Source organism: Hoplias malabaricus, chromosome 4 (genome assembly GCF_029633855.1).
Source record: "Hoplias malabaricus isolate fHopMal1 chromosome 4, fHopMal1.hap1, whole genome shotgun sequence".
Taxonomy (NCBI): Eukaryota; Metazoa; Chordata; class Actinopteri; order Characiformes; family Erythrinidae; genus Hoplias; species Hoplias malabaricus.
This window is the reverse complement of record NC_089803.1, coordinates 32,051,358-32,063,648: the sequence shown is the minus strand read 5'-3', so window position 1 is coordinate 32,063,648 and position 12,291 is coordinate 32,051,358. Positions and strand designations below refer to the sequence as shown.

General features: G+C 37.1%; 1 protein-coding gene and 1 long non-coding RNA gene across 2 annotated transcripts; one reads left to right on the top strand and one right to left on the bottom strand.

The window, feature by feature from the left end:
- Positions 1-141: 141 nt before the first annotated feature.
- On the bottom strand, positions 142-2,667 carry LOC136694558 (uncharacterized). Its single transcript, XR_010802216.1, has 4 exons — positions 2,516-2,667; positions 2,153-2,195; positions 1,410-1,481; positions 142-585 (listed from the first exon to the last, which is right to left on the bottom strand). It is a non-coding gene; the product is annotated as an uncharacterized lncRNA (long non-coding RNA).
- Positions 2,668-5,348: 2,681 nt separating this feature from the next.
- On the top strand, positions 5,349-11,915 carry LOC136694556 (hyaluronidase-5-like). Its single transcript, XM_066668228.1, has 3 exons — positions 5,349-6,292; positions 6,425-6,514; positions 10,913-11,915. Exons 1-3 carry the CDS (start codon positions 5,351-5,353, stop codon positions 11,246-11,248), a joined length of 1,368 nt encoding a protein of 455 aa, XP_066524325.1. The 5' UTR covers positions 5,349-5,350; the 3' UTR covers positions 11,249-11,915.
- The last annotated feature ends 376 nt before the right edge of the window (positions 11,916-12,291 follow it).

The following is a 12,291-nucleotide window of genomic DNA, read 5'->3' as shown; positions in this document are numbered from 1 at the left end:
TTGTACTGATTTAGCCTTCAGCTGACAGCACTAAGCACTGTGATGTGGCATGGACCACGAGTATGTCCCTGGTCTAATTTAACTTTAAAAACAGTGAAAACCGATGACATTGAAAGAAAAAAAATCAATGGGGTAGTTATTCTTGCATTCTTTTGATTGTTGGTCTATTGGCATAGATAATGACACATCTCTGAAAGAAGTGTCTATGGCTACAGTTTACACAAAACCTGCTTTTGTCTTGGCTTATTGGTTTTAACCATCAATACCCCACCCTGAGAATGATCCACCACCAAATTATACCTGCTTTGTGGTGGTCCTATGGGGTCCTGACCATTAAAGAAAAAGGTTAAATGGGGATAAAAAAGTATGCACAAAAACACGTGGATTACAGTCCTACAAAGTCCTAGAAATTGTATTTTATGCTCATTGAACAATAGTACAGTGAAATCTAACCTCTTCATTTAACCCCTCCAGGACAGTAAACACCCCCCAGCACACTCACATATGTACACAAACACAAGGGCAGTAAACACACACCCAGAGCAGTGGTCATCCACCCTTGGTGCCAATTGTCGGGGACAGAACCTGTGGGTATAAATATGGGCATGTTTATAACTGCTAGGTCTACAGGTGGCCATTCCACCAGCAAGTATCCTCATACCATCTCCCAGACTCTCCTTGTGCCCTGCTCCCTTAGGATACATAAAGGTGTCCCTCAAACCCCGTCCACACAGATCCAAATATTTTTAATAATGTAAATGTGCTTTTGGCCTTCTGTCTACAAGAAAACAGAATATTAGGTCACCTAAAACAGAGGTTTTCAAAAGATGTTTTGCAAGGTGGACATTTTTTTTCAAATGCCAGTGTTCTTGTGTCTACAAGAAAAATTGAGCTTTCTGAAAAAGCTTTGTCTGGCAGAAACTCATATCGCTTCTCATTCCCTATGTAGTGAATTACATTAGTCATTAAACTACAATGTATACATGCAGATAGCACTAGATATCAGATTCCCACATACAAATACAAATAAATTATGTTGTATAAGATATATTTAATGTACTATTAAGATCTAGATTCTGTAATTTCATGACTTGCATAATGCCGTAATTAGGGAGAATAGGGAGAAAACTGCTTTGTAGTTTGGGTGTTGTTCTCTCTCTTTAAGTGGTGCTATGGCCCCCCACTGTACTGGCATAACAATGCCACCATTTTTGTATTTGTCTGGATGATGATATTTTTACAAATGGAGGAAGGAAAAACACTGTTTTTTAAAGATATCCAGGTCTGTGTCAATTGTGTATAAGATTTATCTCTTAATGTGAACACACTAAAGACAGTTCTGTCAACAAAGACAAAGAAACAAGACCAACAGGTTCTACTGGTGACAAGTTTAAGAAATCGCTGATTACCGTTCAGATTATTTTGACTTCATGATGAGCTTGCAAATGGCACTCTGTGGTCTCAGATCATTATTACTTCATCTAGATAAAAAAAACTGTAAGTATTATATTTATGATATGATTGATATGATGACGATAGGATATTCATTCATTCATTTGTGGCTGATTAAGTAACTATTTCCAAATTCAGGCACCTATATTAATTTTGTAATTGTCTATTAATGGTATACCAAGCTAAAAACATGGCAATACCATTTCACCAAACTCAAACCTATATTTTATGGTGCCTGTTCGGATGTTATTTGACTTCTGATGAACTAACTTGATAGCACATTTCTACATGTTAGACACTAATAAGCCAATGCACATTAGAGAAAAGTATTGAAACTTGCCAAACATTAACCATTCATTTACTAAATTCTGCAATATATAGCCTAAGTAAACTGTTTTGCATAATACTCTAAAAACAATTCCTGATCACAGACTCTCGTAAGGCTTCAAAAGTATGTTTCAATTAGCAAGGAAGATTAGAGAAAAGAAATAAAGAGATGAAATCAATTCCATAGAGGAACCTCACACTGAAGAAAAACAAAATTAATAAATAATTAATAGTTTATGTAAAATAATACTAAATGTATAATATTTATATGTAAAATAATATAATAATAAACAAATATAAACCCAGGAATAGTCTTCCAGAATATAAAATATTTAACATTAACACCTTACGTGGTGTCCTGTTAAGTCTATACCTGATATTCTTTTCCTAATGGCTTGGTTTATGTATACTGGAAGCTGCAAAAGAGCAAAATAGAGCATGGATTGGTTAGTGAAGCCTGAGGTGGAGTGGAGAAACACTTATTGAAGTTCATTCTCATGACATCCTGAGGACACACTAAAATGCCTTACTGGAAAGTCTGTAAACTTGACATCCATTCATTCATTATCTGTAACCCTTATCCAATTCAGGGTCACGGTGGGTCCAGAGCCTACCTGGAATCATTGGGCGCAAGGCAGGAACACAGCCTGGAGGGGGTGCCAGTCCTTCACAAGGCAACACAGACACACACACACATTCACACCTACAGACACTTTGGAGTCACCAATCCACCTACCAACGTGTGTTTGGACTGTGGGAGGAAACCGGAGCACCCGGAGGAAACCCACGCGGACACGGGGAGAACACACCAACTCCTCATAGACAGTCACCTGGAGCGGGAATCGAATCCACAACCTCCAGGTCCCTGGAGCTGTGTGACTGCGACACTACATGCTGCACCACCGTGCCGCCCCTGTAAACTTGACATCCATTTCAAAATTACATATAGCAATTATTTATATATAAAGAAGATCAGAATTCTACATCTGTTAACACCACACAGTAACACCCCCCCCCCCACACACACACACATATCTATCCAGTAACATTGTAAAAATATTTAAACTCATTACTGTTATCTTATAAAAAATTGCAGAAAGTATTAATAATTGGTAGCGCTTGGCTCAATTGACTGCTTCACACAAATCAGGGTAGGTTTTTCTTCTTGCGGGTTTACTAGGATCTCAGGAGGCTCTTTTACTGAAGGGCACAAATTTCCACATAAACTGAAGACATGTAAAGCATAACAAGCCTTTCCGTTCCTTTTTCCCCTAAGTGATCTCTCTACCACCCCAGTGACAGATTTGTAGGTTTTTTTCCTGAGAGATTATATTTGGCCATGGCTCTTTTATTCCACTTCAAAAATAAAACTCTTGAACTTTCCAGGGCTCTGTAGCAGTGTGAGTGAGTTTGTGATAACAGACCAGTTCAAAGAAGTTGATAAGAAAGCATGGTTTGATAGCTTATTTTTTGACATTTGCAAGGTTATGTTTGTGTATAAACTTGACTTTCACAAAGGTAGGTTATTCATCAGGTGTTTAGTTTGTAGGGAAATATACTGCCTTATTTTGTTTTGTTAAAAACAGCAAATAACTTAACATGTAAATTTATGATGAACTTTGAGCACTAGATTCTAACTCTACCTGGATGAGTGTGTCTCCCTACACGTCCTGGCTGGGGTTCCACAGTACTAAAAATAAAGAGAATTAGCATGTTAAAATGAACAGAAATAAACATCTGCACATCAGAAGTATGAAACCTCATCAGGTTGGCAAACAACACAAATGTTCCTATTTATTATTAGATCATATTAACATGGGAGTAGTTTAGTTTATAGAAGCAGTAGGGGAGTGATGATGACAACAATAATGACGGAAAAGCGGGGTGAGGTGGAGAACAAAGATGACAAAATGAAATTTAAGCATCCATATGGTTGTTTTCACTGGATGGGCAGATGATTCCCGCCCACTCGTAGACAATCCCCTGCTGCAATGCACTTGGCCTTTAGAGCCAAGAACAAGTATAAATTTCAATTATCAACTCAACCACAGCCAATTTAAAGTACCCCTGGAGATGACTAGGGCTGCAGCCAGGTCTTTCCCTGGTCCTTAACAGGGGAAAATTTGCAACTGTCACAAACAAACGTGCAAAGAGAAATTCAGTTCTTAAATTCTTGACTTAAACAGTCTTGTCAGTTATTTAAAAACAGACCCTTAACTAGAAATTTATGGGAAAAAAACACCCACTCCCCACCCCTTCAACAATGGCTGTTCAACAATTTCAGGTCCCCCACAAGACCCACATAATTCACTCTGGCTCTGGTGACATGGACCTAGTTTGAGCCAAAATGCTAGAAAAAAAGCCAAGACAGATTTTCAAAGAGATACAAGGTAAATTCTAAGGTCAAGGTACATCAGTGTATCTTACTGATTAAAAGTGGGCTCCGCGTACGAAAACCAAGGAGAGCTCCAATGCTGGAAAATTGATTGATTAATTAATTAATAAAAAAGATGACTGAAATTTGCTAAAAAGGATATTTATTAGCCAGAATCTACTGAGACAATGTTTTTGGACAAATGAGACAAAACTGGAGAATTTCAGGAAGACACATCAGCTCTAATTCCACGGGCAAAAATAAATATTTTGAGGCTTGGGACCCCTTGAACATTTGCAGGGCAAATGTCACCAATACACCTACCAACATGTGTTTTTGGACTGTGGGAGGAAACCCATGGGGACATGAGGAGAACACACCAAACCGCTCACTCGAGCGGGACTAGAACCCACAACCTCCAGGTCCCTGGAGCTGTGTGACTGCGACACTACCTGCTGCACCACTGTGCCACCCCTTATCATAGTTTAATTATTTAAAAAATCAAATGACAGTATTATTTAAACTGTTTATGGAATAAAACATGTTGGATGTCAATTAACGTTTGTCAGCAGTTTTGTTTCCCCTGGGGGGAGGGGGTTCCAAGAAAAGCACCACATGTCCATGTCCTACCACAGTACGAATAATTAAATTGAAGGTCATACTAATACAGCCAGCAACTTTATTAAGTAGATAGGCACATAATGTGATAATGTGAAGCCAAATCCACTTGAAAATGCAGAATCTACAAATTTGCGTTGTTGTTAACTGCTAATCGCTAAATACAAAGTACATGTTTAAAAGTAAATTCAACATACACATCCTTGCCAAGCTTTTAAAATCTTATAAAAAGATTTAAATAATGACCATGACATTATCTTAAAAAATAAATAAAACAACTGTTGATAAGGTGGTACTGAATTATATATAATGCGGTGATTCATGCTTTAAAGTAGTCTAAAGCAGTAGGTAAGGAATGATTAAACATATATTGGCTTGCATGGTTGTGTACAATATATTAGTAATATATATATATATATAAAACTACAAATAAGTTTGGCTACAACAGGACCTATGAACCTTTGCTGATTTATTATAATTACTATTTTGTATATGTCTTGAGAGTCTGTGTAATTTGGTGATGTGTACTTAACAGCATACTTTGAATTTGTTGTTGTGCACTACATCCAGGGTGCAACAATGTGTCGTTCCCGAGAGCCGTGGCGAGGATCTCCTTTGCACTTGATCTTAAGTTTGTATCTGCACTGCTACTTCACTGCTGCACCTGTAACCTCTCTGCCCAGCACGGCTTCTCCTCTCATCGAGGGCACACCTTTTGCAGTCATATGGAATGCACCCACCCATGTGTGCGAGAACCACCAAATACCTTTAGACTTTTCAGCTTTCCAAGCAGTGACCACACCAGCCAGTGAACCTGATCAGTTCCTTTCCCTCTTCTACTCCAACAGGCTCGGTCTGTATCCATACACAAATCCCACAACTGGAAAGCAGTATAATGGTGGTATTCCTCAGAAGGGAAACTTGTCAGCCAGCCTTAAGAAAGCTAATAGTGATATTGCCCAGTATATTCCTGGCGTCAGCCGTGGCTTGGCTGTAATTGACTGGGAAGCTTGGCGTCCATTGTGGGAAAGGAATTGGGAATCAAAAGATATCTACCGGAAGCTATCCATTCAGTATGCCGAAGCACGAGACGCATCTCTGTCCCCTCATATGGCTGCTACCGTTGCTAAGGAGCAGTTTGAGAAAGCAGCCAGGTCGTATATGGAAGAAACAATGGAGCTGGGAATCAGGAAACGACCAAACTATCTCTGGGGCTACTACCTGTTTCCAAACTGCTACAATTACAACTGGAATGACCCAGGATACACAGGAGAGTGTCCAGATGTAGAGAAAACTCGTAACAATGAACTTCTTTGGCTTTGGGAGTCCAGCACAGCTTTGTTCCCTTCGGCATACTTGCCGGTTTCTCTGAAGCAAAGTCGTAAAGTAGCTCTCTTTGTCAGGGGTGTGGTAAAGGAAGCCTTGAGGGTGTCTGCTCTCCCAAAGCAACCCTACACTGCCCCAATTTACGTCTATCTGCAACCTCTCTTCAGAGACCAGAACGATGTGTACCTGAGTGAGGTGAGTTTGTAGCTTTAAGCATTAAGACAATGCACATGAGAGAATGGCAATGAAATTTGCCATATGCCTACCTTTTATTCTCTAACTTCTAATTTTCTTCATTTTGATCTCGTTTGATCTACTTCTCTTCAGGCAGATCTAGTTCGGTCTATTGGGGAGAGTGCAGCTTTAGGAGCATCAGGAGCGGTTCTCTGGGGTGCAAGTGCTAATTACAACAACAAGGTACTGGCCTATCAAATAATTATCATTTGACATGTTGTAAACATCACTTAGGTGTACACTAAAGTTGTCAACACACCAAAAAATGACGTTATCCCATAATTTTCAGCAAACATAATCTAATTTAACACATTTTCATTATATTTCTGCTAAATTAAGGTCTGGACATGGCCATTAAAAAGCATCATTTTCTTCTGCTTCGGTAGTTTAACCTATGGAAGCCATCAGGGGCATGATAAAATAAAAAAGAGAGGTTGGTGTATCAAAAAATAATTTTTAAATAGCTACAATTTAGCATGTTATACCAGCTTTGACTAGCAGGTGGCGGCAGATATTAATTTTCTGAACCTTTCACTACTCAACGTGGCCGAGAACCCAGGATTTAATTGACACGCAAAAGGACCAATCACAAATCTGATATTTTGGCATGACATGTAGGAGGCAGATAGCCAATCAGAATGCAGCTGACAGAATACTAAGTGAGGCCAAATTACATTTTTTTAGTTTAATGTCAATTTAAATATCTAGATAAATGTCAAATTCCAGACAGTGATTCTCTAATTATTCTGTTTCAACTTTAATGTCAGAATTATTCCGACTATAATCTCTGAATCTTTCAGAATATATTCTGACTTTTTTTTTTTTGCAAATCTGATTTTGTTTTCCAATGTTGTGACCCTAAAAGCCATTGTAACATATTAGTAGATAAAAATAAATGTGGAAGAATTTTTTTAAATAATATTTTGATGGCTACAATTGAACAAGTGATGCTAGAAATAGTCCTGCTCCAGGTGACTGTCTATGAGGTGTTTGGGGTGTTCTCGCTTTGTCCGTGTGGGTTTCCTCCAGGTGCTCCGGTTTCCTCCCACTCAAAAGTGTCCGTAGCTGTGACTGTGTGAGTGAATGTGTGTGTGTGTGTTGTCCTGTGAAGGACTGGCGCCCACTCCAGAGTGTGTTTTTCCGCCTTGCGCCCAATGATTCCAGGTAGACTCAGGACCCACCGTGACCCTGAACTAGATAAGCGGCTCTGCTAAAAATACGAGTAAAAATGAAAACAAAGGCAGGACAATAAACATATTAACTACAACCTAAAGGCAAACCAAGACAGAGAACAACAGAAATAATAGGAACAAATGGTGACTGAAACCCAGACTGAAACGAGCAACATCTGAGACAGAAGAGATAACTAGTATCAGAAGTAGAAACTAAATGAAGACAAGGATAATGGAGACAGAGGAACACAAAAATATACGGGAAAAAAATAATAATAATACAGGAAGAAAGGGAGCAACAAAGAGTGCTCCAACGTGTGAATGAGTGAGAGAGCCTTAGAACATTAAGAACATGCACTGTAAAAAATGTGACCCATTAGTTACTTAAAAAAATGATGGCAACAAAGTGACACTTAATATTAATGAGTAGATTCTAATTTTCCAACTTTTAAGTAACATTCATTGAATAAATTAACTAAATTTAAGCAAGATGATTATGTAAATGTTAATAAAATGCACAGTTAAAATGTGTTGGATTTAGTAATAACATGCCTAAATATGAATTAATATAGCTCAAAAATATTGAGTAAATACAACTTAATTTCACAAGGAAAGGACTATTTATCTGAGAAAACTTAATTAATATTTACTATATATCTGGCAAAAATTGAGTAGCATGTACTAGGATTCTGGAGAAAGCTTCTATTCAATATCACGTGTCACTTTGTTGCCATAATTTTTTTATATTAAATCTACTTAATTTGTCCTTTTTGTGCCATGTTCGAGTCAACAGGTCAGTGTGCATAAAAATAATACCAGGTAAACATTTATTCATCTCTTGAAACATTTATTCATACAAACATTTAAAATTGATACAACTACATCAAGGATCACAGGCAGAATATTTTTTGGGGATGTGATGCAAGGTCATATTTGTTGGTGCATTTAAATCTCAACAATGTTTTGACACTGCACTCATCTTACACCAGATCAGTTTAATTAGGATTCAGCAGGCACCTGCACGTAGATGAATATTAGCTTTAACTTCATAAGCAAGTGTAATGTTTTAGTGTTGGTCTTTTCTATTCATCTATTTTCAGGTGCATCCTGAGTCCTAATTAGATTGACTGGGTATAATTGTTAACAAAATATGATATCTTGTATTTCAAATTCATTATGTACATAAAATATAAACAGACATAACCTTGCTTTAGTTAAATAATTTAAACCAGACTGTAGACAGTGAGCAAACACAGGTCATGAAATTGTATAGAAACGATTGGAATTGGAATTTTTCTTGCTTTTAATAAGTACTAATTATATTGTTTATAGTAGTGCCCTCAAGTCACGCTCGAATTTAGTTTTAGGATCAGATTCACAGCAAAAAAGTAAACTACGAGCCATATCAGCTACAGCCGGTTTTCGAACGCTACAAAAACCCGAAACACAAATTAGTGCAAATAAACAGTGAATATAACACATTTCTGACACAGAAATAACACAGCAGTAAAAGTGTCAGAGTGATCTGAATGGTCTACTTTAACAGAAACCATCGGGTATATGGCGCGAAAAGAGAAAATGCGATTGGGAAATAGATTTAAAAAAAACTTAGCAGAAAAACAAAGAGATTAAAAATAAAAACAAATAGGTGTTCCTACACAATATTATGAAAACATGCATGCTGATATATTGAGTATGGAATGCTAACATAATACATAAACTGTTAAATGTTTAGTAAACAGACAAATCATTGCCTCTGATTTCGTGGTGTGCTCTAATTCGCTGAACTCTGTTCAAACGCAGCTCTGTGTGTGAAGTGAGAGTGCGCTAGTGCTGCAATGACCGTTTGAAAGTAGACTCTCACAGAGACTGAGCGTCGTGTCATGGCTTCATTATACCGTCAACAGACACATGAAACGACATGCAAACTACAGAAAGCACAACATCAGCTTCTTAAAACCGTAATTCAGGATTGTAATCACAAAAACACTTTGTTTTTTAATCAAACGTTGTTCCTCACCATCAGCTAACTCTCCAGTCTGTGCTCGAAACCGGTCTTTACGAAGCACCAGTGTTTGTAAATAAACCGCCTCAGTTCCCCGCTAGGCCTCTCTCTCCCTGCTCATAGCAGAGGCGTCTGGTGTTGTTTTAGACAGAGAAAAGAACTCCAAACGTTGAAAACAACGAACAGAAACGAGGATTACTCTATTCCTGCTCCATGGTTTTGCGGTTTGGGATCTCTTAAGGTGGAAATGCCTCCACACTCCGGAGACGGCTAACTGCATTAGCGACAGTGCTACAAACTAAACACCTCGAGTTACAAATGAGTGTCTCTGGTAATTCAGTCAGTGAATTAAAAACTTACAGACAAGTTAAACTTCATCCACATACAAACTACTGTCGCCCCCCCCCCCCCCTTCAAACACACCGATCCACCTTAAAAAATGCGGAGCTTAGAACTGCGTGTCCCCACATTTAAGAGCGCCTCAAACAAAATACACAATTTTAGATAAAAACTTTTTTTTGCTGTTAATAATTTAAAAGCTGTTCACTTTGGGAAGTCCGGGGACGTTCAGAACCCAACAATGCTGGTGTCCACGAGTTTCAAAATGCGTTGGGCGGAAGTGTGTGATTAAAATTAAAGACCTCCCAATGAGTAAAATCTATTACATTTTCTGGATCTTTGGTGTTACTCATAAAATATGAATAAATTCTATTCAACATATCCCAGCTAATTTTATTTAGCCAAAACTGAGTAAATTGCAATTAATACTTTGTTCAAATTTGTTGAATTTAGCTCAATTTTATTTCAAACTACATGAAGTCTTTTTATTAAGTGCAAGTTACTATTAGTTTTTAACTAAATATTAATTTACCCAGTCCCACTTTTTACAGTGTGGAGACAGAAGAAACTAACAACTATAACATAATTGTCCACAGAGGAAAGTTGACACAAAACATACACTTCTCCAAATGCATTTCACCAAATGCATGTTACAGTAACTCTCTCGTAGCGTCTTCCACACATCAATGACTAGTTGGTCATTTTTTGGAAGTTCCTGCATTTCTTTCAATTTGAGGTTGAGTGCCAAAGTGGCTTTCTAGTTTTCACTTAATTCTCAAGGTTCTCCACAAGAGAATTTTTCAATTCCTGAAAACTTGAGACAAATTATCCTGTCATCACAAAGTTTTATATATATCTATAATTATACAAAAAATATTTTGAACGGTTAAGAAGTAAAAATAAAAAGCTGTTTGAGCATCCAAGTGTGCTGATTTGCCTTTGGAAACTTAAAATTGCTCTCTGTTGTCAAAAATATTTCAAATACAGAGGAAAGAAAATAGGAAACTCTTGCATCATTGTTGTTGTTGTCATTGGCTGTTTTTGTGTCTCTCTTTACCTCTGCAGGCTTCATGTGAATTGCTGGCTGACTACCTGAGATCAACACTTAACCCTTATATTGCCAATGTAACTGCAGCAACTAAACTCTGCAGTAATACTCTGTGCCAGGGCAAAGGACGGTGTGTCCGCAAGAATCCTAACTCAGATGATTACCTCTATCTTAGCTCAGATCACTTCCATATTCAGGAGTGGAAGGGAAAATACCTGGCTGTTGGTGTGCCTTCTCAAAGTGACCTTAAGGTGTTTGCAGAAAAGTTTACCTGTCAGTGTTATGTGGGAAAAAAGTGTTTTGCCAACCTGTCCATTTCACCTCCCAAGACTCCAGTAGTTATTAAAATATGATCATTAAGTGTTCCAAATGTTTTGGAATGTCTTACTGTAACACAACTACGTTTATGCTGGAAAGCATAATTTGCTTTTTCACTGTTTGCGTTATTTTAAACTTCATAGAAAATAAGTAATAATTAAAAAAAAAAAAAAGAAATCAGTAGACCAATGGAAAAGCTTTAAAAAATCACACTTCAAGATTTAATTTATATTTAATTATTTTATAATATTTAATGCTAAGAATACATCATTAAGGTAGCATTAAAGAAGTCCACAGAGTCACTGATGCACCTCATTGAACAAAATTGTTATTTCCATGTGGTGATCTTAGAACACTTCATTAAAAATGCAGCAACAACACATTTAGACATCACATACAAACACAAAGGAACTTCAATTTTTTAATTCAGACCAACATGATATGGAATTATAATGTAAATAATATTGGAGCCTTGCAATCATTGATGAAGACATCAATGCACCATGTTAGAGGATGGTTTAACCTTATCAGCCAAGAAAGCAAACCTAAGCAAGAAGATGGACATATCTACAACACGAGCCTGAACATAAATTCATGGCCTTGCCAATCACCTAATCTGAATCTGATGAAAAAAAAAATATGGATGATTTGTGAGAGATAGAACCTGTATCAAACTGTTTTTTGTTGCATAACACTTTCCTGCCAGACAATAAAATTGTATAAAACAAAACATATTAAAATGTATGAATACATTTGAGTATTTTTGAAATATAATTTGATCAGATATTTGGTGGTTTTAAATATTAAATTATTCCCCCTGGGGACAATGAGAATTTTTTTAAACATACAAAATGGTCTCCATTCTACTCTGACAGACCAAATGACTAGAATAACCTGGTTAATCTTAAATATATATATATATATATATATATATATATATATATATATATATATATATATATATATATGTGTGTGTGTGTGTGTGTGTGTGTGTGTATGGAACCCTCTTAAAATCTTAAAAATCAAGCACAAACAACAGGAAGACTTTTACAGAGGTGAATAAACTTTCTATCAGTGC